Genomic DNA, 27,759 nt, shown 5'->3' on the forward strand with positions numbered 1-27,759 from the left:
TTTGTGCAAAATAAAAGGCCTATTTCATAAATGTGTTCCCAAGTCTGAAGATAACATCTCCAAGAGATTGGACTGGAAGTTAAAAAGTAAAGGTACTGTATTCAGGCAGAGCTGAACAACATCCATCACCACTGGAGCATGGAAATACAGAGTAAGGGCTTCAACAGCTCACATCCCTGGAATCAGTTATCTAATGATTCATCTTTGCCACAATAACTGCTGCAAAAATCGATTCTACAGCTTTCCTCCAGTCTTGGGCTTTGCATGGAAAAGCAATTGTTTAAATTAATTATTTAGAGAGTACTTTCAGAAGTTAAAAATGTAGCACCTAGCTATGCTCTGTGTTTATTTCACAATCATTTAATTTTTTTTTAATATCAGCATCTCAGATACACAGATATTTGATTAAAAACAAACACTGGAAAGGAATGTCAATATAAATAGTAGGCAATGAAAGACAGCGTTTCAGCTCATTAATATCTGTATCTTAGGTGACTGCAGGTGCACCTTAATGAATTACATGACTAGTAAAATACAATTAAATGCAGCTGCTTATGTTTACAAAACTGCACAACCAAATTACAGGTATCAGTAGCACCCATAATTCATCCATAATTGACAATTTTCATATTACTGGAATAAGGAATCAAGTCATGCAGATGATTACTGCATTTGCCTTTGAGCTCTATAGACCAGGTTCATTTCCTATGCAGCACCATAAATGAAACAAATTACATACTTGCAGGTTAAGGCAGACCTGAAAGCAAATGCCCCCCTGAATGACAGCCAAAAGCTCAAATCATTCAGGTCCTATTTAGATGTCAATAAAAGTTCATGAATGGCTGATAGCTGACATAACTTAAACATATTGTTAATAAAGTATTATTCTTTACAGAAGAGTCATCACATGTCTGCTGCAGAACTCGGTTCTGACCCCAGTTATCCATGGGGTGGATTTCCAGGCTTAAGGACATGACAAGAACATAACAAAGAACATAATTTGTGCTGACGATTTTGGTTTTCTCTGGTTTATAATTGTGGCATTGTGATTATCTTTTTTTTTTTTTTTTTTTTTTTTTTTTTTTTTTTTTTTTTTTCGCTAGGATCTTTTCTATGGCAATAACTCCTGTCTACATTTAAATTTCATTTCACCCACAAACCTTGTTAGGAGCTCGTGCTGAGTGTGTCATTCAGACCTTGCCTGGAGAGGCTCCTGAGCAGCCTGATCCGAGCAGGGCTTTAACCAGAAGGTGCCCAGAGGCAGCACACCCAGCTGGGTGATGCTGTCCACTTGACAAGAGCTCATGGTTCCCATCCCTCTAATTGTTTGTAACACCCTCAGAGCATTGTGTTTTGGGCTGCGAATTACCCAGTCAACAGCCAGAGAGATAAGGAGCAGCTGGGTTCCAGCAATGATCTCCTCAGCTGTAGGAAGAGTTATTGGGGGGGAAACATCGTTGTATGTGTGGTTTGGAGCAGTGCCTGGAGACAAGGACAGACCTCCTGCAATCCCCCCATCATTCTGTACCCCTGCCAATGGCCACAGAAACAAACACAGGCACCAGCAACCTGCTAAGGCAGAATTTTGGAGAGCTGTATCAAATTATTGTATTGAAAACTGAGAAACCCAAACAATTAATAAACAAGAAAAAACAATTAAAAAAACCAATTAAAACTGCAGATCATCAGCTTAAGTTGATCTTATCACGTGTACACAAACAACAACCCTCCTGAAAAATGTCTCATGAAAGAGAGCCCAGTTAAAGGACCACCACTGATACTGAAGTAAAACCAGTCACAGTTTCTTGTCCTTTGTAAAACACATTCACTGTAGACAGTACTTTTGGAATGAAAAAAAAATGAAAATAATTAGATGCAGCAGTCTTTACTGTTGGTTCCATTTTGCTTTCAAATGGATGATTTTAAATGGATGGCCAGCTCACGTTTTTAAGAGCAAGGAAGAAGAGAACTTGAGTGGAGAATTTGCTCAGAGGCAGACTGACAGCCATAGATGCCATAGATGCAGTAATCCCTGCAATCAGTCCAGCTGCTCTGGATGCACAACTCTGTCTTTGTAAAACCAGAGTCCAAACACAGAACAATGAAAGGAGGAGGAAGAGTAAAGGAAAGAATAAAGAGGAGACAAGCTACCACACAGAAGATACATCAGCTGTATCTTCCAGCTAGGGACTTAACTGATTGACAGTTTATCCTTTAGGAAACACCAGACTTCACAAAAAAAAAGTTGTTCATTTGATGACTCTTTCAGTATTTCTCTTACCAGCTGGAAAATTTTAGGTGGCTGTGCTGCGTGCAGGAACAGCACCCAGAGAAACGCTGCCATGATTTCCCACTGCAAAATTTTTGTGGAGGAAATGCAACAAGTCTAAATTTCCAAAGAGAAAGATAAACAATTTCCTCAGATCATCTTTTGGAAAGTCTCTTTGTTGCCTTTAAAGCATGAGCTATCAGTAGGATTTTATTTTAAAAGAACGGAAGGACAATTTTACAAATTTATACTGACAAGTAGGTGTTTGTTATCACTTAGATCTTGTAAAATGCCATAGTTTTATTTTTGGTTGTTTTATGGGTTCTATTACTGAAAGAAGTCATGGACATTTCTTGACATGACCAAATGAATGACCTCTTCTGTTTTGTAGGTGGGGAACTTGAGATTGTGGAATGTCAACTCCTATAAAGGTGCTCAGCTCTTTAAGTTCTTTCGTTACTTGCTAGAATTTGACATGAAGAATGAGGGGCTGAGGAACTTGTAAGTCTCAGTTCAAGATATCTGGAGAGCTTCCATGGTGTTGAATTAATTGTGCCCACTTGGTATGAGCATGTCCTACTGATTTCAAACCCAGGGCAAGGCTATTGCAAGGTTATTAGCAGCAAAAATTCCTTTTAAGTCTAAACCCACATTATTTTTTTTTTTTAATGCTTAGCAGACATGAATATGTTTCCAATCTAACACATCTTCAAATACTTTCAACAGTCACAGATGTGAAGACTGGAGGTTTCCACTCTTGGCTCCACCAGGATTTCTGCAATGCTTTTGCCAAAACAGCAGTTTGTAGAGCATCACACTGCACAGAGATGCTGTGTGATGCTCTGTGCCATCAACATCCCTTCATTGCCTACTCATGGCTGAAAACCTGCCCCTGGTGTGGGCAGCTGGCCCTGTGTGTGCCATGGTTTTGGTCCCAGCAGTGCCCAAATGGTGCCAAGGTCAGCGTGGTCACTTGTGATGAACACTAACAGCAGTGTTCATCAGAGCCTGGCATCCCTGGAGTCTGGGAATCACACAATGGTTCAGGAACCATCTACTTACAGCCCCACTGTCCTGGGCAGGGACACCTTTCACTAGACCAGGGTGCTCCAGCCCCCATCCAACCTGGCCCAAACAAACTCAGAACACCAGTTAAAATAATTTTGAACATTAGGAGAAGAAAAAAATTATGACTGGCTAAGAAGAAGCTCGCTGTGAGCCAAAGGGTCACCATCTTTAGGACAAGGTAATATTGAGGAGATGTTTTGAGGGGACATGGTCCTTCCTGCAGCGATGCCTCCAGAGGAGCTATGGGCCACACGACAGCCTGGTATTTCCACTTACACAGACTCCCTCTGAGGTCAGAGTTAGTGCCCCCCTTGACATCCCCAGATCAGACTGGTCTGCAAGTGCCTCACAGAGAGTAAGAAGAGTCCAGACCTATCCCCTGTGGGACCCAGAGGAAGGATCTTTGTGTAGATGTTGCCCCAGAAGATCCACACCAGCATTTCAAGACTCGGTGGGGAGGTGATTGAAAGCTATTGTGAGCTTCTATCCACACAATCCTCCCACTGCTCTACCCCCCAAAGAAAGACAGCCCTGTAATACATCCCAGCCTTAGCAGGAGCTACTTATATCCTGTAGTAGGAGGCTTTACCAGCTTCGCTGAGTTTGGAAGTGATATAACACAAATCTGTCACCACAGATGGTCTCGCCGATAGCATCTGTGGCTGAAGTGCCGAGAAAGGAAGCCATACTTCTTACCACTGTGTATAAAAAGAAAACTCTCCTGCAGTAATATTTCACTGCTGACAGCAGAGCATCTCTGTTAAAAAAAAAAAAAGGGCAAAAAAACCCTCATGTATCCTAATATTCTGCCTTTCTAAATAATAAAATCCATCTCTGTGTTAGCAGCCTGTCTAGTCGATATTTCCCCTATAAAGCTAACTTATATTCCATTTCTATGTCCAGGATAATCTTTAATGGGAGGATAATGAACACATTACAGAGCCCTGATTTTCTGTATGTTACAAAAATTCCTATGTCTTCATTAACTAAAAAGGGGGCAGCTCACAGGACTATTTTTCAACTCTGACTTCAGAGCATACACTAATCCTTTCACTGTTATTTTGTCAAGATTAATTTTGCACACAGAGAAACATGTGGAATTCACATCATGGATTTCTCTTCCATATCTATAATCCCAGCCATCTGATTTAGCCCACATATACAACTACATACCCTGCCTGCTTATGTATTTCTCTGGGATTTATTTCAGTGCACCAACAGCACTGTATCTCTTCCTCAGCATGTTCAAATGGTCAATCTAGGAAGGAAAGAAGTCCCTAAAGTTATCAAAACAGTGTATTTCCATTTTCAGTAAATGTGGAATGCCTCTTCACCAATTAATTTTATCTAAACCACAGGAGTGGCTGGGAATTGCTCTTGGTCAGTAAAAGCTTTCCTGGAGTACAAATGTCTCAGTGTGAAAGTCCATTACCTCACATTCCTTGTAAGATATAAGCAAAGGCTCTCTCCTTCAGAAAACTCTGCACAAGCATAAATTTAGCATGACCTGAAACTCCAGCCCAGCAAATCAAATTTCTTTACATTTATATCTCAAAAGGATGAATCTGCAAGATTAATGCCATGGCTCCTTTTGCATTCTGATGGATCCTGAAAATTAGGATCAGTCTTAACTGCTTAATATGTGACAGAATTTAATTTATGTGCTACCTAAATCTAGGCACAGGATACAAATATAAAGAATAAAAGGCCATATGTAGACAGCAGACTACATAGTTGCATTGTAACGGAGGTTAAACAAAGATACCTTGAGAAAAACATTAAGCTGTAATCTGCTCATACACCTTCCAGAAATGGAATTTGACAGGAACATGTGTTAACTTTATCACATTTAGGAGGCATTTTTAAGTTTAGAGGATATTAACACTCATAAAGCTCTCGCTTCCTCTTTTTTTGGTCTATTTCTTTTAAAGACAAAATTGTAAGCTGGACTCCTGAGCTTTTCCCATCTCGTCTGGTGCCCTGGTGTCATTAATTTGTAATAAGAGTAGGAAAAGGAGAAACCTAATTCCTGGTTTGCTACATGGTAATTTTGACAACAAAATGAGCTGGTATGGTACAAAACTAGCTTTAGCCATCTACTTTATGATAACCCTGGCTGTTGAACAGCTGACAGAGACACATGTACCCTATTATGACAAGATGACCTTTAAAGGTCCCCTCCAACACCAACAATTCTGAGATTCTATGATATTATCTTAATACCACCTTTCAGGTAGATGTATGTTTCAAATATGAACAGCTTAGAGAGGAGAGCAGATAAAACTAACCAGAAACATGGTGTATAGTGATATCTGAGAGACAAGCAGGGATAACAACCTTTCCTCTTTTTGTCTCCAGCCATGGATATTATGCCCTGCTCGCTTTCTCCCCTGTGCCCAGCTCTGATCTGATGCACAGTCCTTTTTGCAGCATTTGGATACCCATAGCCGAGGGTCAACTGAAATCAGGATGAGTAATTCCCGTAATACAATGGGACATCAGGTCTGGTTTGGATGGAAAACGTTTTGATTACAAGGATTCATGTTAGCCAAGTTGCTGGAAGGTGTCTAAAGATATTCTTTCATAAATAAAAGGGCTGAGATGAGTACCAAAGCTGCAAAGCCAAAAAAGCCTTAGAAAGCACTATCCAAGCTGCTGTCAGGTGTAAACATCTGACATTAATCCTGTGCACAAGCTGTCCTTAATTCCATGTCCCCTGCTCCTGAGGACCTGCCCAGACCAGTGTAGCTCAGCCAGTGATGCAGACTGCAACACTTACCCTTCCCTTCAGCATTCCTGTGCTGCATGCTTTGCTCAAAATCCAAATGCAGCAATACATGAAACAATAAACTGGCTGAATTCCCCACAAAAGGATACTTTATTCACTATCCTACTTACACAGGCAAAGAGATGGGTGTCCTGAGGAAAATACAAGCACTGAGGAGCCCTGCCTCAGGGAGAGCAGCAAGCTCAAGAGACCCATGGAGAAGATGTCACTTTGTCTAAAATCTGCATGGGACAGACAAATGGGATAAATGGATGTTTTAAGACTTAGCTGTAATGAAAAACAGCACCATCAATCATTTTATTGCTGTTGCAGAAAGGTTTCTCTCTCTTTGCAATGCAGGGAAGATGATTTTTGCTGAAATGTGTTGGCCATGGAAATCCTGCACTGTCAGCAACAGCATTCCATGGTCCACAAGGATGCCACCAGCAAGGATCCCCTGTGCTGTCCCACCTGTCCCTGGTGATCCACAGGACACCAATATTCATTCCACACTGGTCCAAAGAACCTTATTAAGCCATTAAGATTTGCATTCTCTTTGTTGTTATTAAAAGATTAGCATTAAGGTGAATGGTGCAAGAACCCTCTGTAATTTTTGGGCTGTTTTAACCAAAAGACTTGCACAACCACTGAAGAAATGTACCACATCACACCCATTTTCACCCATAGATTTAACATATGGAACCACTAATCAGAGAGTGCTTGGAGAATTTAGATACTTCTCAATTAAAAAGTCCAATTTTCTGTGATATATATATAAACTATTTATTTTTTAGCCTCCCTGTGGAGTGATATCTATCATTTTCAGCAGGAAGCCAGGGCTATTTGTTTTTCAAAGATAGCTCTTCGGAATTAATTACTCTGGTATTAGACTAAGTGACAAAACAGGTAGTGCAGAACCGAGGGTAACAAGAAATTTTGTCTTGCAGCTTTTTAGAGTAAAATTATTCTCCTAACCTGACTGACAGCCAACCATTAATCACTATTTAACAATTATTACAGCCAAGACATATTAAAAAACAACCCTAAATTTCTTACTGCTAGTTATGCTTATTTCATTTTCTAATTGCTGGCTTAATTTTCTAAATGTCAACAAAAGACAATTAAATCCTTGTTGTAACTGTTCAAGCCAAACATACATAATGAAAACTTAATGGATGCATCCTGTTTAAGATTCTGTTGCAGTTTCTTCCATCTTGTGGCACCATATCAAACATGACAGCTGCTCTCCAGTGCCTGATGTCCAGCCCACCTGAGGTACCTCCGCTCCCTCCAGTGAGCCTGGGTGTTGTTTTGGTGCTCCTCAGGAATGGCAGACAGCTCCAATCTCCACTGCAAGGTTAATTATTGAGCTCTTTCCTAAGATATCAGAGTGAAGATGGCAATTGCAAAATGGCTGTCAACATTTTGACCGAAAACCACTGGTTTAGCTTTATTTACCACCCTCTCTGCTGTGACTGTCAGAAGACAGCACCAGGCAACGTTTTATGTGCACCAGTGAACTTGGGGATGCTGCCTGATGAGTCCTCCTTTTGACACTGAGAGTTGCAAAGAAAAGAACAAAACTGAGCAGCACCTGCTGGCTTGCATGAGTGTTGTGGCTCAGGGTACAGGGATAAATCAGGTTAAATGAGAAAGCTGGTTTATTATGTTCTCATCCTCCAGAAAACTCTTCCTAGCTTCTGCCACGGTTTGTTGCCATCTTAGTTCTGCAGATAAAACTCTTTATTGGGTCATAATATAGACTGGATCTCTGAATGCAACGTGCTCTGCCAGGAGGATGGGAGCAGCACATAACCACAGGGTGAGAGGTACAGAAGGTAAAACTCAGACACAGTGCCAGCCACAAAATCATTAAAGTGGAAAAGACCTCTAAGATCACCTGAGTCTAACTGTTAACCCAGCACTGCCATGTTCACCTCCAAACCACATCCCCAAGTGCCAAATTCACACACCTTTTGAACCAGTCAGCCTGGCTGTGTTACAGAAACAGAAAACAAATCATCAGTGGTTGATGATCATCGTTAGAGCAATGATTTTAAAATCATACATAAGCTGCAAAAGCTTTCAGAAACAACTTTAGAAATTATAGCACAGCTCTCACAGGGGTGTAACCCTGCTGAAGCCTATCAGATAGCATGTTCTGTGTGCCACATTATGAGCAATTTCAGGTGAAACACAGGTAACATGATTGTATATCTATCTATCTATCTATCTATCTATCTATCTATCTATCACCTATCTATCTCAGTTTAAGAAAGTCACATCTGCCAGCAAGACAGTCAGTCAGGAATGTGACAAAAATCATGTCACCAGGGCAGGTAAATTCCCATGTTCATGAGGTCAGCACAAAGGAGAGGGACCACATTTTACCTTATTAGTTTTTAAAATCTGTCACAGCACAAGGAGCTGAACACAAAAGACAAGATCCAGCTTACAACGATCACCTAACATTTGGAAATGAATCAAAGAGAAAAACCTTTCTAAAGGATGTGCTGTTTCAGAAGACAGTGACCTCCAAAGTAGAAAACCTCCTTGCTCTTGGAGTTTTATTAGAGAGCACAGTTGCCATACAAAAATGAAAACAGAAAATAAGTTTAAAGTAAATGGATGCTTTTCCTGACTACTGCATTGCTAACAACAGATGTGTTTTCTATTCTCTGGCACAACATTAGAGAATTTCCTGGTTTAGGAGCAGAACTGCACAACGAGGCACCACCAATGACCCAGCTGAGTCCAGGCAGAAAGAGAATACCCAGGCACAGAATGTTTTGCTCCCTTTGCTTTATAGCAAGAAGCTACAAACCAACAGGTCCTGACCTTCAGCTGAGCCTTTTGACAAGGATACCACTGTGGCACTGGAGCAGGGGTACAATTAACTGCCAGACTGAAAGCAGACTGTGGCTGGAAAATAGAGGGAAGGAAAAAGTTTGTGTTAAGGAACTGCCAGGGTGGATGTGGGATGATTGATCAAGTCAGTGTCACAATGTCTCAGAGGCTCAGGAAGGGGTTGGGGAAAGGAAAGGTAGTGAATTTATTTTTAATTGCTCTAAGGTTTGTTTTTTTTCCTTTTTACCCCCAGGACAGAGAAAAGGTGGGGATGTGCATGGAATAAAGGGCTTTCTGGGCGAAACTCCATATGTTTCTGCTTGTGTCTGATTCTTTTGCTGTTTCTCTTTTTAGGGTGAAAAAATTTAAAACATACATCTTAATAAGTCCTTTTTTAAAAATAGGTGAAGATACAAGACTTTCTTGAAGCAGTTGCCATGGAGAAGCTGTTCAAGTGAAGAATAATTACTAGGGCAAAATCACATACAATATGGGGACTGATCCTTCAGATTTTACCCATGCAGAACTCCCACAGAAGTCAACTTGTTATCACATATTTTTAGCAAGCCAGGAAAAGAAAAATAACTCATACTTCACTCCTTCTAAATGAAAAAAAAAAAAATCATTTGTTTGCATAACAGAGCAGAGAGAATAGGCTTTTTCAGCAAAAGTCTTTTTTCCAAAGACTCTGCAAGCCACCTTGTAGCACAGGTGGGCTGTTTTCACTTTTAGGATCAAAGAAGTTAATTACTGAGCAGTAATTTGTAAGTGCATGGTGTGCTCTTTCCCATAGTATCAGAAATATTGCAGAATGTGTACTTAAAACAAAATGAGGTCCCTCTTCTTTATTTAATCAAAAAATAATTGCAAATCCAAAGAGCAACATTTTTATACAAGTTCCAGCTGGCTATTGATGCTGACTTGCAGAAAGAACCAACATTTCTTTGTCCTGAACACACAACTCCAAAATTAGAGATTTGCCTCTTCAAACAGCAGTGGTTACACAAGGACTCCTAATGCTTCAAACTGCACCCTGCACAGAACTTCAGGCAAATTCATTCCCCCCTCACCTGCATTGCCTCCTCTACTCTTCTCCTCACCCAGACCCAAAGCAAAGCTCTGGAGTGTTCCCCTGCCAGCCCTGAAGGCATTGCTCACTGGGGATGTGCCTCTTGCCCCCCTCAAAAGAGTCCCCTGCTTTTTTTGGGGTGGTTCAATGCTCCCCTGCAATATCACCTTGCTGAAAGCACATGGTGCTCTTTTCAGAATCTGTGCTGCCAAAAAAAGACATGTCCCTGCCAGATACTTCCTTTCTGTCACCCTGTAGAAAACAGGGATAACAGCTACCACAGAACTGTGGACAAAATAATCCCACTGGGCCATGCAGCACAGCCCTCCTCGTTTTACCACATGCTGCGACATAAATCCACATGGCTGTGGGGACAGCAGAGGATGGAAAAGCCCTGGAACAGCCTGAACTCTGCCACTTTTGTAGGACAGATCATCCCTGCCAAAGTTTGCTATCTTTTCCCCAAAATGTGTCACCATAGAAGCACAACAAACAAAAAGAAAGGAACCCTCATTCTGGGGAACATGGGGCATTGATCTTGGTACAGCTGCACAGGTGTAATTACACCAGTTGAATTGTCCCTGTAGAAAAGTCTTGAAGGTTTCAGTCAAAATATCCACAAACTCTCAATGGCCCATTCCCAAACCTGCAATTCCCATTCATGAAATGTCTCTGGAAAACAGGGACAATACTTAGAGACATTCAAAGATCTTCAAAGGGGATCTGTTGTATTTTCATCTGCTCAGCCAACTACGAAGTTTGGTTCATGGTGCAAGCCCTGTGATCATAACACACCCAATGGGCCAATTTTCTCTTGTCCAACATCCATTTCAGAGGAACAATACAGTAATTAAAAATTGGGATCAGCCTAACAAGACCTGTGGTCCTCGAGCTGCAGTTTAATCCTAAAAGGATTGTGAATAAATGGGTTCCCAGCAGAGGACTGAGGTCCAGCATTAGCAGCTGCAGGGCTGTTGGGAAGCCAGGCCTGACCCACATCACCCAGGATTCTCAGCATCTTTCCTGTGCTGCATTTGGCAGAAACTTGCCCACAGTCTTAAGCAATTTAGTGCTTTGGGTATTATATTGCAAAAAACCTTAAAGAAACAAACAAACTCCACAACCCAGTAATGAGAGCAAGATGATTTTTTTTTTTCCTTGAATTATCCCAATTAAGTCACCAGTTATCACTCCTACAGCAGTAAAAAGAGAACACAATTAGAAAATTTAATTAATTAAGCTGAAGGCAAGAATACCTATTTTAAACCCCTCACTGAATGCAGTAAGATCAGCAGACCAGATCAGTGAAGCAGTGAGTGCTTAGTGCTGAAGGAGGCATCCAGCCTGTCCCTGAGATTCTGCAAGCAGAGCCTGGCTGGGTGATCCATCCCTCTCCAAACCAGCATCTGTCCTAGAGGTGTCTTCTATATTCTCCTCACAACCAGAATTAAAGATAAAACAATGGTTGTCCTCTACATCAGACTGAGGGATGTGAGAAGCAGCCCTCAAAAACAGTCTCAAGCTACAAAAAAACCAAAACTGAATTGGGGGTACAAATGTATCTTTTATCATTATAAATAAAGGCACTGTGTTCCATTGACAGTCATAAATGTCAGAAAAATCAGACTGGTAAAAAGGGTAAAAACCTGGGTTTTGACGCAGTCAAGCCCTCTGCAGTTTCCAGAAACTCAGGCAGACTCTATTAGAGCAGTAGGACACTAAAATAAAAAAAAAAAAAAAAAACACACCAAAAAAACAGTAGATGTATCTAAGCTGAAAAATCAACTATATGAGCTAAAAAAAAAAAAAATAACTACAGCCTTAATGAGCTATGCTTAAAATACAGGCAATGAAACCCAAGCGAGGAGGAACTAACAGAATTATTCACTGCTATTTTCATAAAATGCTGTAATGTTTGCACAGATGCTGAGGAAGCAGCCCTGCGCAGGCGCACAAATTGAGGGGGAAAAGATGGGTCAGGAGAGGTGCTGAGAAGGGTGACCCAAGGAACATCCATGAGGGGACTGCTCTGCAATTCCACACTCTTCCTAGAAGAGGGAACTTGTGAGAAAACCAAGCTGAAAATCCATAATTTAAAAATTTTGTCCACTCAGAGGGAGAAGGTCCAAATGGTGCAAACTCAATTCAGAGACAGAAGAGAAAAAGTGTGCTGAGACCAAATCAGAGGGTTGGGGCAGAAAGGAAGTGCCTCTTCCACCAGAAAACAACCTGGGAGCAGAAGCAGTGGATAACAGAGAGGCTTTGGGTTGAAACACAGCCCTCAGATCCTGTCCACAACCTCCCACATCTCCTTATCCAAAAACCAGCAGGGATCACTCAGCAGAACACCTTGGGTGGTTTCTTCAATACGGTTAAAAAAAAACCAAAACAGTTCTTTTCTGTGCTGCTTCACCACGGCAGAGTGTAAGAACAGTTTTGATGTAAACTGAAATAAGCTTCTAGGAACAAAAATAACTGCACATTCATTTTATCTGGTTTGGGTGAATTGGTGTAAACCTGTTTGCCAGGTTTGGAAAGAAACTGGAGTGCCAGGAAAAAGGAGGAGATGAGGAGGGTGGTTACCACTGGGACAGCAACCACTGGGACACAGGGAGAGCCAGGGTGGGTGAAACACAAGGGTTTGCCTTTGAGAGGGCAGGAAGACATGTGAAAAATGGAGAAGCAATAGCAAGGTGTGAGAAGTGAAATCTTTTTGAAGAGTGAGATAAATAAATGAGATGGAGGATGGGAAGAACAAAGCCTGGATCAGCCCTTGGTGTGCTCTGAGGTGTGATTTTGGGGTATCACCACAGGGGAGGAGGCAATTTGAGGGTTTTACACTGGGGCTGTTCAGCAACAGGGATGGGCTCCTAAATTGCAGAGGACAGACAAAACTCTCACAGGAGTTCCCTTAAAATCTGAGGAAAAAGCCCAAAGCAGGAATAAGGCAGGGAACAGTAGCCTTTGACTTAATTTTTGGAAATGGCAGCAGCAAATACTCTCACTGGCATAACTGAGAGTGTCAGAGACATGATATTACTATTCCAGCAAGACTGCATTTAGAAAAACACTTTTCTATTGATAACACAGCTTTCCAATAAATAAACACAATGAAAATAAAGCTCATACATGCATTTAGTGTTGTGGAAATAAGATTGAGAAATACCCATGGAAATCAACTGATGATTTACACACAAATAGAGATTTTCTGATTTTCCCTCTCTCATGATTTTTTGCTGATAAGTCTATAAAAACAATGGACAAACAAACTTGAAATACTGCTGATGAATTCCCAGAAACCCAAAGAGCACATTTCTCAGAGCTGCTATCAACTAATAGAGAGAGAAAAAAGCAATTAAGTAAGAAAAAAAAAAAAAGCAAGCAACTCATTCCTCAAATGACTCATTTCTCACTTTAAAGGAGACTCTTTCCTCTGCCTGCACTGCCCTTTAATAGCTCCTTCATGCCATCACCACTTCAGGTCATGGAAGGATAACAAGTCTTAGTTCTTTCCAGGATCATTTCCTGCCTGTTATCCCATGCAGGGAGCTTGGTGTCACCTTTTGCTGTACAAAGCTGATTCCTCATCCAACCTGAGCTTTTGATTGCCTCCCCTCCCCGGGGACTATTTTTGACATCTTTTATCCAGGATTTTTTCTGTCAAAGATCACTTGTTGACATTCCTGCCTAACAGCTCTTCCATTAGAACACAGAGCCATCTCAGGTTAATTTCCAGATTTGGCCACTTGGGGGTTTTTTTTGGGGAAAGCCAAGGTTCCCAAGGCTCTGCAGTGGGATAGATTCCCAATTTGGCATTTTCTGTGCCTAAAAAATGATTGCTGCACTTGCTGTCGCTAATGCACACAGCAGCAGTTGGTTTTATACTTATACCTCCCCAAGGAGCTGTAATGCTTCAGAGATAATTAACCTACGGACCTTTTGACATTATTTGCAGCAGGAATGGGTTTTAGATGTCCACAAAGGCTCTGTGGGCATAACAGGTGAGAGATGGCCCATTGTTGTTGCTGATAAACATAGGAAAATGATTTTCCATGGCTGCCTCCACACAACAGCCCCTTTCTCTTCTAGTGAAGAGCTGAGGCTCCTACAACGGTGCTCAAGGTCCTTGTTTCAGATCCCATTTGGAAACATTTCCAAGTCCCACTGTTACTGGATAAAGAGGCATTCCATTGCTCCTGAGCACAGTGATCTTTTCCTTTGGATATCTGGAAATAGAGGGAGCTGGGTACCAAGAATCAATTATGGATGTCTCTTCCTGAAAGGGTAAAAAAAAATCAGGGGAATAGAAACTTCAGCTTTCCCATTTAGATGAGGGATCTCCATCATTGGTAAAAGTGTCTTAGGTGCTGATTACAGAGAGCAGAGAGAGGAAAATATTCTAAAATGCTGATTTTACTGTTCTTCCAGGTAACACAATAGGAAGAATAACTCAGATGTCAATCTGTATGCTCCCCCTTTTCATTCCAGGAGAATGTGTTACTAAGAACTGGCACAAGCAAGCAATTTAGTGCTTAATAAGCACCTAAGAGAATTAGGATCCTAATGACTACAACTGAACTACTCAACAGCCCCTAAAATCCAATGAAAGCATGGCAATAAACTGAAAGAGAAGCTGGATTATGTGCTTCAAAACTCTCCCCCTTTTTTTCCTTTAAATTGCGTTTAAAAACTTTCTTTGTTAATTACTTATACACCCATGTCTTGTGTTTTTGAAAAACAAACTGAACCTTGCCCCTGGCTTTCTGCCAAGCATGGAATTTTGGTTAGGTGGTTTTAATAGCCAATGTAACAAATTGTGTAAGAGATTTGGAGGGGTTTATTGTTGTTATTATTGTTTTGGGATGGGTTTTCTTGAGCTTTTCAGCACAGAATAGCTGTCCTTCACTTACCTTCTTGTTTAGGTGTCAGAACAGTGTAATAGGAGATACTTGTGGCAGAGCTGGGGGCCACAGCCAAGGACAGTCCTGTCCAGCCCTGTATTCCTCAGTGTGCTTTGGGATCTGCCAGTCACAGCAAATTGTAATTTTTTTGTCCCAGAGGGTTTCCCAAATAGTTAAACACTACTGTTATCAATATACATTTCACCAAGACAATCACGATTCTCTGGTTTGTTCAAACTCCCCTCCTAGCCCTTGCAATATTTTAATAATTTATGTGAGGAGTTGTGAAGTTAAAGAGACTTTATCCTGAATATTCTTTCAAAGCAAAGTATTGTAGCCCACAGCACTGAGAATAAAATTAGGCACATACATACATATATATACTCAATTTAATACATGGTCTCTATGTCAATATAGTGCTGCAAACCTGCAAAATATTATTATTGTGAGTAATAAAATAGTTTTTTTGTTTGGTTTTTTTGGGTGTTTTTTGGTGTCTTTTTGGTTTTTTTTTTTCCTTGAAAAACTCTATAATGGAAGTCACATTTCTGTGAATTTATTTCAGTAATACTTTGTCCTCAATTTATCAAGATCTTACTGAATCCTGTTGCAGTGGCTATTAGAAGAATTCCTGAGTTTTCACTAAATACAGTCAGGTTCAGCTTCAGCTATGGGATCCATGAAAAAGCTGCCCAAGGCTTCTTGGAACTCCAGGCTGCACATGCAAACCCATCCTGTTAATGTGACATGATTGAACTAATGGAAGACAAAAAACCATATGGCATTCTTCTAGTTCAGAAAAATAAATCCAGATTAATTACTTAATAAATAAGTAATGCTTACATAAAATGTAAATGAAAGTAAAGAAAGGCTTCCCAGAGCCCTGTTATTCTGCAGGGCTGATTTCTGTCCTGGGGAATTCTGAGGAGCAGAGAGTGACAATGATGTGCTGGAGCCCAGATCCCTAAGGAGAAAAGGTTTGAGGTGCCAGGCACAGGAATGCAGCACTGGGCATGGTGGGAAGTGTTTTACATGGCTCTAAAAACAACTGTGTGAGAAAACCCAGAAGGGATATGACCAGAGGACTGTGAGAGAGGGGTCTCAGAGGGGGCTCTGGTCCTCACCTCACAGAGTTGTGGTTTTGAAGTGATTTGGGACTTATTCAAAAAGAGAGGAGGATGGCAAGAAGGTTCCATACCTTCCCAACAGACCAGACAGGCTTCAAAGACAGGAATTTCCAGGACCTGCTTCTGTGTATTTAATGCCAAAAGGCAAGTGGTTCCTGGCTTCTGTATCCCCACACATACCCCCAAAATCAAGAAAGAACTGAAATTATCTTACTGAGAAAATACTTATTGCACTCTCAAGTGAAAAAGAAAAAAAAAAAAGGAATAAACTTGAGATCCAAAGTATCAGGAAAGCTGAAGTCAGATGTTCCACAGACCCGAGCAGTAAGTGCTGATCTAATTAAATACCCAACCAGCCTCTCACAGCTATCAAAAGCTGCTTATTAAATTAAATAAACAAAAGCTGATTAATAAGACACTTGGTGTTAAATGGTTGGCCTCCTGCTTGCTCTGCAATGTTCATTCTATAACAATAAATGAAAAATCATCATGCCTAAGCATGTCAAAATCTGGGCTATAAGGATTCTTAATAAATTCCTGCAGTGAGGCACACCAAACAAAGAATAACTGGCATGAAAGAATAATGCAGCATATAGTAAAAAAGGAAAATTTGAAGCACTGTCACAATTAATATGAGGTCTATTTGACTCTCAGTGAGGGAATAATGAAATTGGTTGGACCAATTTCCTTTGTGACCAAAATGAAACAGGATTCAGGGGTCCTGCTGTCTGGAAAAGAGTTCCATGGTATTACAGACTCAAGAAATCCAAGGTTACAAGTGCCTGCACACACAGAGGTTGCTCCCTGTCCCCCTCAGCGGGGCAGATGATGACTTTAGTTCAAACCTTGTCAGGTCTGCACGTGGTGCCAGGGTCCGGGGTATCAAGAACTGTTCAGAGAAAACCCAACCTGGACAGAAAGCTGCAATAATTTACTTTAGCTTCCATTTAAGTAAATCAAATCAATCATCTGTTTTGTAACACCAAAATTCCCAAAAGACTCAAACTCCTTGAATCCCAGCTGACCTCAGGGTGTGAAGCTGCAGTGCCCAGTGCCCGCCAGACCAGTTAGATTAGAGGGTAAATACCTTTATCAGTATGGTGCTATGACTGTTTTCTCCAAATAACCAGAATAAGCATTAGAAATGGCTCTCTGGCACAGCTGTGGAGCCTTGGGGAGCCCACCCAGCAGGCAGGAACACCCCAGCACTGCTCTCCTGACACAGCCCAGCTCCACCACTCCTGCAACCCAGCTGAGGCCAAGGTGCCTGTAGATCACAACCTGTGTTTGAGGATTTCATTGTTTGGAAATTAAAAATATGTTCTAAGGAATGTTAGGCCCCCAAAGGGGGATGCTGAGCTTCCTCTGACACAGGAATTACAGACCCTTCAATATCTCCTTTTCAAAACCATTCACTTGAGCAGAACAAACTCAGGGAAATGTTCCTATTGCATGAGTCAACCAAAAAACCACTGGGAACACTGCAGCTCACACTTCTCTTTCCAAGGAGGAGCAGGTGAGAAGAAAAACACACACCAAATATTAACTGTGCTGTACAACACACACTGAAAGGTGTCCAGGTGCAGCTGTGAATTTGTGGCAACAAAAACCTGCAGAGAACAGGGAGAACAAGGTGGATGCAGTCAACCCTGAGACCAGGTCCTTTGCTTGTTGGATAATCAAATGAAGTTTCCAAGACCTTCAGCTGAAAAATAATTGTTTTAGAGCTTTTTGCTTGCAGGAAAATTACTGAGAAGCAAATTAATAATGTAGCCTTGCTTAGCTACTTCATAACAACTCTGAGAACATCCAGGGCACAGAAGGCATAGGGCAGAATATTAAACCAGCTAAATCATAAAAACAAAGAAAGTCAACTGGTGTGAGAATTTTCAGTTACAAAAACAAGGGGTAAAAAGAGCTGTGAGATTTTGCACAGCAAAACACTCCCATCAGTGTTAAATAATGAGGCTGTGGTAGTGACTTAGTTATTGGAATGAAAGATTATTTAAATAGCCAGGTAGCCTATCATTCCTGGAGAAAAGTAAAAAGTAAAAGGCAAAGGCCAAGTTGTGGGGTTTTCTTCTTCTTCTTTCCAAGCAGTACTTTAATTCAAATTGGTTCTTGTTATGCCCAGCAAAGAGATTTTTTAAATGTTAGTTTTTATAAGCCATGATTTGGCTGGTTAATAAGAAGGAAGAAGGAAAAAAAAATATAGGCAAAATCTGCTTTCTAAGGCAGAGTAACAATTACCCAAGAGTTATTTTTATGTGACAAACTTTCTGTGCCAATTACAGCCGGTGGTGGTCAGTGCTGTGCCTGCCCAGGAACAGTGCAGGTTGCAAGGAGGTGTCTCCTAAAAGCTTCTGCCTTGGCACTGGAGCAAAACCAACCCAAAACATGGCATAGTTAAAGGCACTAAATGGAGCAGCAGCAAAGGAGTGAGTCACAAATGCATGACCCCATTCCCCAGTGGGATGGAGCCAAGACCTCCTCACTGTACTAATGAGGGAGGTTAACGAGCTCCTGCAGAGGTGCAATGGACAGCACAGCCAGCACGGGAAAAATTGGGTCTGATGAAAGGGGAATCGAGGGCCAGTCAGTTATTCATTCTCCACATGCACAGAACAGAGCAATCACCAGGTGCATCTGGTCTTTCCTGGGCATAAACATGGCAAAATACTCCTGTCCTGAGAGGGAAATTCTCTGTGAAAATACCAACATGCCCTGTCTGAGATGCCACGTGCAGCCTGTGTCCTCCATGTGCCATGGTCTAGCTGTGAGTCCTGCAGGCAGAGCCAGAGGACACAGTCTCAAGCTGTGCCAAGGGAAAATACAGGTTGGATATTAGGAAAAAGTTTCTCACAGAAATAGTGATAAGGTTCTGGAATGGCTGCCCAGGCAGGTGGTGGAGTCACCATCCATGGATGCGGCAGTGGGTGCCAGGGTTTAGTTAAGGGGTTGGGGCTGGGTTGGACTCGATGATCCTGAAGATCTCTTCCAACCCAGTCATTCTGTGAATTCTGAATTCTGTGAAACATCTCTGCTGGGTTATGGCTGCATGCCCTGGATTGTTACTGCTCATCTAAAACTCCTTTTTAATTTTTTCACATAAATACAACACCAAAAGAGGTGTCCTTCCTGTATTAAAAGTAGTTCACATCCAATTAATAATTGGTCCTCTAAGGGAGTTTCAAATCAGGGCTTGGACTTGATTTGATATCCCAGGCACTGTATCAAGAGGCTGAGGAACAACTTGTTCTCATTCTATGTGAGTCACATCCTCTCAGCATCCATGCACTCAGGCATTCCTCTAAAGAGGAAAAAACCCTATGCTAATTTCCAGGCATATGATCCTCCTCTGGGGTTTTTTTTGCTCTGTTTAAGATTAAGCTTTTAGAGTTATAATGGATATTGCATCATCAGGCTAGCTTTAATATGTAAAAGAAAGGCTAATTATATGCTGTTTGGTGGTGGTAACAAAAATATAAAAATCAAAGCAGTTTTCTTTATCTTGTTTTCCCTTTGAATCCTCATGGCTCAGGGAAAGCAAGGAGCTGACAGCCTTGGGCTATGAAGAAAGGCAGGGTGAAATTGGCCCCTGTGCAGACCACAGGCAACAGGATTGTACACAACTTTCTCAGGATTGATACACTCCTGCAAGTTTAATTTTCACTCTTTACAAGCACACAGGGGCTGCAGAGACAAGAGAACCCAGCTTTCCCTGCCAGGGAGAGCAGCTCAGCCCAGCCCTCACTGCTTTCCTTCAAGTGCCTGTGCAATGCTGAGCAGAAGTAGCCGAAACTGGAAATGTTTGAAAATTCCACTTGCCCTGGGGCAGAGGGCTTTGCCCTGAGCACTGCTCCCCAGTTTTTGGGAAGAAAACATGGACAACACAAAGCCTGAGACCTGCTCAGCACGAGAAGGCATCTGACACATCTCCAAAGCCTGGCTCTGGTTGAGCCACCATGAAGGTGTGGACTGGAAAAGCTCTTGCAACCCAAGAGGCTTTGTCACAGTCTGGAAAGCAAAAAGAATTGGATTTTTAAGGGTTTGTTCCAACAGATTAAAAGCTAGTGCCCATTATATTTCATGCGTTCCTGAGTTCCAAAGAAATTTCAAGACTCTGCCAGCGTCCTGGGGGTTTTATTTAGAGTGCTAAGGATTCAAACTGGGCAGGCAGTGGGAGTTCAGCACTGTGGGGGAAACTCCTCTCATCTCCATGCTAATGTTTTCTAAACCAGAGCCAAAGGCAGAGCACTTAGCCGTGCATCCACCAAATACCACTGAATCGAAATATTTATCCTCTAGTTAATCACTAACACAATGGATTTGGATGTTCCTAATGCAAATGTAATGATTGAGTAGATAAATCATCCTGGCAGGATGGGGACTGCATCTCTACCCAGCACTGTGTCCATCCACAGAGAATCCATACAAAATTCAAAATATTCTCTTTCCTTCTAAAATATCCATATAAATGCACCATACAGGTTGTAAACGACAAAAACTGGGATCTACATTTAAGATGTAGCTGGATGAAGAAAATAACACAGCTCCATCACATTTATGCATAAACTTACACCTCAGTAGCTTCAGCATCCTTTCCTACGTTTGAAATGATGAATAAAGAAATAGTTGTAAGGAAAATGAAAGTGAACAATGCAAAAAATAAATCTTTCTTAGATAAGGAACACAAACACACATCGTTTTGGCAGCGGTCTCTCTACATGTAGCTTGTGTTTGTTTTGTATATTGATTTTGTAATTCCCTTACAATTCTCTATCCTAAGGTAGACAGCAAAAGTTACTTTATAAGAAAGATTCAAATGAATGAATGGAGTTGCTGGGGAAACAGAGGTATCACGCAGTTCAGCAGCAAGCAAAGACAGGCTGAGGGAGATCAGCAGCTTCTGTGTGCCATAAAATAAAGGTACAGACAAACCTCCTCAGAGCTGAACTAAACTACCCCCACAAAAAATGATTCCAGCCTCCCAGGGGAGCAAGACATAACCGCAGCACACATCCTAAGTGCCTATTCGTGTAAAAGGATGACAGAGCAGGGCTGTGTAAATCCTGCTCACCTGCTTGCTCCTCATTTAGCGGGTGATTTACCGCAGCAAACTGCGCCGTGCCTACCTGAGCTCCCCGTGCCCATGGGTGTTTAATGTCCCTGTGCCAGCCTGGGGTCAGCTTTGTCATTCACGTCGGGCACCCAGGCTAATTCAGGTGCATCCCACATCCTCCCTGAGGCGCTCATTTGCCTCCTTTCACCGTGTGGATGCTTTATGCACCGCAAACTAATTATTCTGCTGTCTATCTGCCTCTCCCCAGCCCTCTAAATCGCCCAGGATTGTAAAGAGGGAACAAACAACCTCATTTCAAAGCAGGGGAAAAAAAATTCCAAGTTACTCTTGCTTTGAGCTTCCATGTCACAAGTTAGTGATTTCCAGGCAGTTTGAGAAACCTCTCAAATTCAAATTCCCAAAACTCAGATTCTGGGTTGAAATACACCCCAAGTTCTTGGCTTCTCTTAGAGCATCAGTATTAAATTGATTGCCCTTCCTAATATCCCTGTAATCCTGTCTGCTCGAGGCACGCTTGTTTGGAGTGATTAAACTGTGAGAAGCATTTTTGCCCTGTTCCTGATAGATGTGCAGCAAAGGACAGGTCTGGCTTTCAGCTCCATAAACTGATCTTGTGACCAACTTCAGCAAATGCAACCCAGAATTCATCCCAGGAGCAGAAATGCTGTGTCACTCTCCCATTGCAATTTTTTCCCCAAAACTCCTCTCTTTTTTAAATTAAACAAAACTTCCAGAAGCTTTTACCATCAGATCCGTGTTGTACTTTTTTAAAACTAAATGTTCAGAAATTGTACAAGCAACAGATTTTATTGCTTTTTAGAGATCAGATTATTTAGGAAACTGCACATTTAATGTACACACAGTCAGGAGGCATTTTTGTGCTGTTGGCTTTGTGAATGTAGAAAGGTAGAGGCTGACTTAAACTGCCAGATACAAGGAAAAATAACAGTTTAACTCATCATTTGACTGACTGGAAGCAAATTAGCAGGAGGTTAAGATGGCAGCTTTGATATTGTCTTCTAGCAGGAAAAGAGCCATGAGAAGGAAGGTTTCCCAACCAAACCCTGATGCCAGCAGCTGACACATTTCTAAACAGCACCGTCAGGAGGAGGATTTTTAATGCAAGTGCACATAATCTGTATTATTCTGAGAGAAGCAAGTGCTGAACTCAGGAGGAATGTGGAATTCATGGAGCTTTAACATGGCTGGCTCTTATAGAGAGCCCTGTTCTCTTGAGGTGCCTTTCCACGCCCCAGAAGCACAGATTATTTCACCCCAGCAGCTCAGCAACAGCCCAGGAACAAAAATGCAGAAGCAGAGGGTGCAGAATGGGAATTTATTCTGCCTTCCCTACATCAACTGGACTAAAGCCTCCAAATGCAAAGCAACCAGGATTGCAACTTTCCAAAACCACAAATAAACAAACACAATAAAAAAACCTAAAAAACTAGCACCCCCTCCCCCCAAAAAAAGACCCAGTCCTTTACTCAACAAAGGAAATTTTCACTCATACCTCACTGTATTCACTATATTGCTTCCAGGTATTTCCCTCTCAGACAAAAAAAAAAAAAAAAAGAAAAAGAAAAACAAAAAGCCAACTCTGCATTCTGAAGAGATAGATGGTCTCACTCCTGAGTTACAACAGGGGATATATTTGAAGGTGTTCATGCCACAGCTTTTCTTTTCGAGAAAAGGAAAAGTGTTTTTCTTCCTGTTTCTCCTTTTCAATACCAACACTGGTCCTCCTTGAAGCCTCATTTCTATTTTTTGGCCTAGTCAGTAGGAGTATTCCAGGTGTAGTAATTGATAGCAATTTAATTTCAGTTCTTATATCCCTGCCTCTAGGGTACTATGTCTTTTCTCAATGTGTTCGTTTGATTTATTTTGCTTTTCTTCCCACTATGATTATTTTATGATTCTTTTAGCCTTTTCTTAGCCACATCCTGTTCCTCTACCACTCTTTCCATATCCCATGCCCACTTGAAGGTGCATTTTTCTGGGCAGTGCAGATGGACCTGAGCTCTCCCACTGTGGGCCAGTTCTTACCTGGTCCATAGAACCAGAGGTACTAAAGCTCCTTAAATATATGAATTATTAAACCAGCAATAATACATGAAAAAATCTTGCAACTTATCAGGGCTCAGCCAAATACATGGAAATTGAGTCTCTTCAACCTGAACAAAGTTTACACAGCAGCACAATGAATGCACACTTACTCACACCTTTTAATTATTGCCACAGTCACGTTCATTCATCATTTTCCTTGCCACCAAACATTTTCAGTGTGCAGATTACATTCATTTCAAGATATTGGGTTAAAGTGAAGCAAATGCTACTAGAGTAATGCATTTTATATTCAACACACTGGTGCCAATTACAGTGAGTTCATCTGACGTTTGTTTGAAAATTTCCCGATGTTTAGTTTTGACAAGAGACATTTCAAAGAGAAGCTGTGTTTTATTAAGCTGTACCCTTTAAGCACAAGAATAAGTGCAACTTGAAAGAAAGATCGTTCTCACTACAAGCACATGAAGAAGAAACTATGAAAGGACACATCACTTAATTGCTTTAAAGTCACTTTTTACACCCTGCATTATTTTTGTTTGAACATGACTGGTGAGACATTGGTGGTTGCCTAAATTCACATCCTACACTGACAAAATCAGTGAATGAATGTCCTCAGTCCTCCTCCAACTGTTAGTTCTTTGAAATACCATTTGTTCTGCTCACTATTTTTTGTGCTTATGTCTGAATTAGCAAATAAAATTGGAGAGAATAAAGCACCTGCAGACAAATTCTGAGATGTTAATGGTGAGCACTGTATCTGTGCAATAGTTTGTGGTGGTGTAAATATTTAATTGGCACTCATTGGGCATGTCTCCAGTGCAGACAGGAAACTCCCAAGGAAATTGTGAATGTCATCCAAATGTCTGCAGACTCCTTGGAGTGCTTAATCCACACTAATACTTCAACACGGGAAAATTTAGTGTGTTTAAAGTTAACTGTGGTAATTTTCTTTTTTCCTTCAACTAAATATCTACACTAGCTTACTACCAGGTGTATGCTAGTGCTCTCTTGAAAAATATCACAAAATGATTTTGCAATAAACTTTCCACACACCAAGGGTTTATTTTTAGGGTAGATGTTATGGGCTCTTTGGGGCTTAGTGGAATGATTTCTCCTTCTGGAAAAGAGGGAATCTGTTTCCATCTGCCAATCCAGCAGAGCTGCATGGATGCTGGATGCTGCACCTCAGCCCTGCAACAGATCCAAGAGTGAACCCAGAAACATCTGATCTTGCACCTCTGGTCAGACTGGCCCCAGCCACTCTTCTGCACTGACAGAGGCACCAGGGAACTTCTCCTGGGTCCCTGCACCCAAATATGCCAGCTTGGTAAAGGAGGCTGAGACCACCCAGCATTATGGCACTAAATAACTTTGTGTACAGACTGAGAGGGGACCAAAATCCTGCACTGTGGTACCATTAATTGGCATTGCAAATTCTACAGAAATATGTTTTTATACACAACTAATACCCATGGAAATATTCCTGCATCAGATTAAAGAGGTAGATCTACCTATTAAATTTACATACACATAAATTCTGGTTTATATCCATACCCAGATATCCCATTATCAACATGTTACTATAATTGAAACAAAGATTAGAATCACCGAGTAATAGAAATGAAAATTAATCTTCAAGCAAGTGCTGGAGGAGCTCTAGCCATCTTTGTGGTTTCATTCCCACATCAGCCAGTTGTGAGTTCAGCAGGCACGAAGGGGAGAGTTGTTAGATTTCTGCACATAAAAGTACAAAGGCACTAAGCAACCACAATTTGAAAGCATGTAAAAGCTTCCATGAGGTTTTTAATTCCAGATAGTAGACATGAAAAGCTGTTGTTATTAACCATTTTTCATGATTAAAGGTCTCTTCATCCCTGAGTGAGCAAGTGGCACTGACAGTTGCGCATTAGTCTCAAATGACAACAAGCCCATCAATCTTGCAGGGCTCCAAAGAAGAAAACACGTCAGGATTGGCAGGAAATAATTCATAGCATGAAAATAAAATAATAATGAAATAAAAATATCTTCCAAGGAGAAAACACAAGTCAGAAATTTAACTCAAAACAGTATCACAAAACCAGGTTATTTTGGATGGGGCTTGGAAATGCTGAGGGAAGAGCCAAGAGCCAGCTTTGAAACAATAAAACTTTTACAAACAGAGTGACACATCCCGTGAGATTTTGGTTAACATGTTTCTGTACCTTTATGTACCCACATTTATGTCTGTATGTGTCACCCTGCTTCCAGTTTCCTCAGAAAATGCAGAAGTTCAGCAGGTGCTGATGGAGAGTTGCAGGGCTGAGATCATCTCAGTGTCCTGATTTTTAGCCTCTCTCCATGGGTTTTTACACCTAAAATTAACCTTAATATATACTTATGCCACCTTTAGAGCCAGTCCTCTAAAGCACTGAACATAACGTGACAGGCTCAGCATTTTCAGCTCCCAGGAGAAAAAGGCCATTATCCCCTCATAAAAAAAAACCAAAATAATTCTTGCAGAGTGTGGTTCTTCATCAGTTAACTGATAATTACATTGTGGGAGACAGCTCAAAACCAGCAGCATTGTCTTTGTGACCTGCTCTTTTCTCTGGACTAGATGTAAGAATACAGAATATGCCAGCCAAGATGTGGTTTTTATGTTCTCACAAAGCACTGCCAAGCATTCATCTCTCTCCTGATACAGCAAATCCTGACAAAAGCACATTCCATCTGGAAATGGACAGAATTAGGAGTTTCCACCAGCCTCAAACTGAAGGACCAGATTCTTTGAACAAAATGGGTTTGTTTTGAGGAGTTGTTTCACAGGTTGGGATTCAGCCTCCATGTAATTCTGATTCAAGCCTTGTACCACAACAGGTACAAGTAAAACAAAGAGTAACCAGGCAGTGCCATTTGCAGGGCACATCAATATTTCATACAGTCCTTAAAGCCACAATTCCCCACTGGAAGATGTGGCCAACATCAGAGAATCCCACCTCTGAGGCAGGGAATGCACCCCTGGGATTTAGTGGCTGTCCTGCCAAGAAGATCCTTCTCATTCTGCAGGGTGCAGCTAAAATTCCTGACAGCCCCACAAGTGGGATAGTGTTCAATTACATTGAATTTTAACCTTTGTGCTCCCTGTCCGAGGATAAAACTGGTGTTTCCATAACATTTGAAATAAGAAGCTCTAAAGGGCAGCAGAAATGTCTGCTCTGTCTGTTGTACACTCTTCTCATTTTGGGCGTGACAAAGTGTTTGGTTTAACTGCTTCTTCTCGTTGGAACTGACCTGAGAGATTAAACTAACATGGGAGTATCAGTAACACACTTGTAGGCTTCTGTGAGGCTGAAGGAAAAGCTGCCACTGTCACCATCAGCTTTCTAAAGATAAAGCTAATAGCATCACTTCAGTCATTCTTACAGCTCCAGAGGACAAAATAAAGGTCAGTGGTTCAAAAAAACCTGATGGGGAAAGGTGGAAACCAGGCTGAAAGATCAATATGAATTGAGCTGAAAAGACTGGCTTGGATACAAAGCAAATGTTGGTAAATATCAGCCAGTATTTGCTTAGGAATAGGTTTAATACATTATGCATGCATTCATCATGATAGTTTTCACCCTAAATTCTGCATTCCTTGCACAAAGCTTAGACATAGGATATTGGGAGAATCTGAAAGCTGAAAAGATTGATCTTTTATATTAGATAATCAGAGATTAAGTGGCTCTGGAAACAAGCTAAACCTGCTGCAAAGCAACCTCAGAAGTATTTGCCCATATCACTGAAATTCCATTCAGTTCTTCAGAAGTAACAATGTGGTTCTGGTGACAACCACAGCTAATCTGTGTGGTTGTTGGCACAAACCACATTTGGTTGTACAAACCTACAGCCCTTCCCTGGCCACAGTCAAGAACACAAATGTTCTTTAAGATCAGTGTCCTGCCCATAACTCCAATTTTCCAGGATGTGATGAACAGCTCCACATTGGCTGTTTTTGCTCCACACTGTGCCTTGGCAAGGCAGGTCCATGTCCCCCTCAATCTTCTCTCCAAACTCTCCCAACCCAGCTGCCCCATCTGGTCCTGTCTCCGGGGGAAATAAATAGCAAAATAAATGTCATCTCTGACTGATTACAGTCAATCTCAAAAATACGCACACATTTTAATCTTTTTAGGTTGATATCTACCACACACTTCCTTAGGATATAAGGACTTGATTGTGTCTTGGATTTCACAGCCTCATGAAAGGGCTTCAGGAAAGAACAGCTCTTCCTTCCCTCTCTGCCCCAATTGAGGTTGATTGAGAAAGAGCTGGCAAGAATAGAAAGTGTTTTCAGCATCAGTTTTAGGGAGTTTCTGATAAGAACCTGATTGTCTTGAGGGCCCTTCCCCCCCAGGATACATTGTTTGTTTGTATGGTCATGGATCCAGTGGTATTCGCTAAAAAAATTAATTTCTATTGATTCAATACAAATGTCAATGAAGATATTGTGGGATGAAATGTATTCTAATTAGGCATTTTTAAAAATTAAATTAGGGGTTTATAAGTATGCTATTAAAATCTTATGAAGTGTTTTATAATT

General features: G+C 41.2%; 1 protein-coding gene across 5 annotated transcripts in view; it reads right to left on the reverse strand.

Moving 5' to 3' along the window:
- The window catches only part of TAFA1 (TAFA chemokine like family member 1), a 215,555-nt gene that overhangs the window by 146,950 nt on the left and 40,846 nt on the right, over positions 1-27,759 (reverse strand). Inside the window, exon 1 of one of the 5 annotated variants that reach the window (XM_059480127.1) lies at positions 21,129-21,285. The exons of the other annotated variants lie outside the window; for them this stretch is intronic. Within the exon in view, the coding sequence (XP_059336110.1) occupies positions 21,129-21,246 (118 nt within the window). The 5' untranslated portion in view covers positions 21,247-21,285. Of the gene's footprint in view, positions 1-21,128; positions 21,286-27,759 lie in introns of those variants that run through there. 5 annotated transcript variants of the gene reach the window in all.

This window comes from Ammospiza nelsoni, chromosome 11, assembly GCF_027579445.1.
Source record: "Ammospiza nelsoni isolate bAmmNel1 chromosome 11, bAmmNel1.pri, whole genome shotgun sequence".
NCBI lineage: Eukaryota > Metazoa > Chordata > Aves > Passeriformes > Passerellidae > Ammospiza > Ammospiza nelsoni.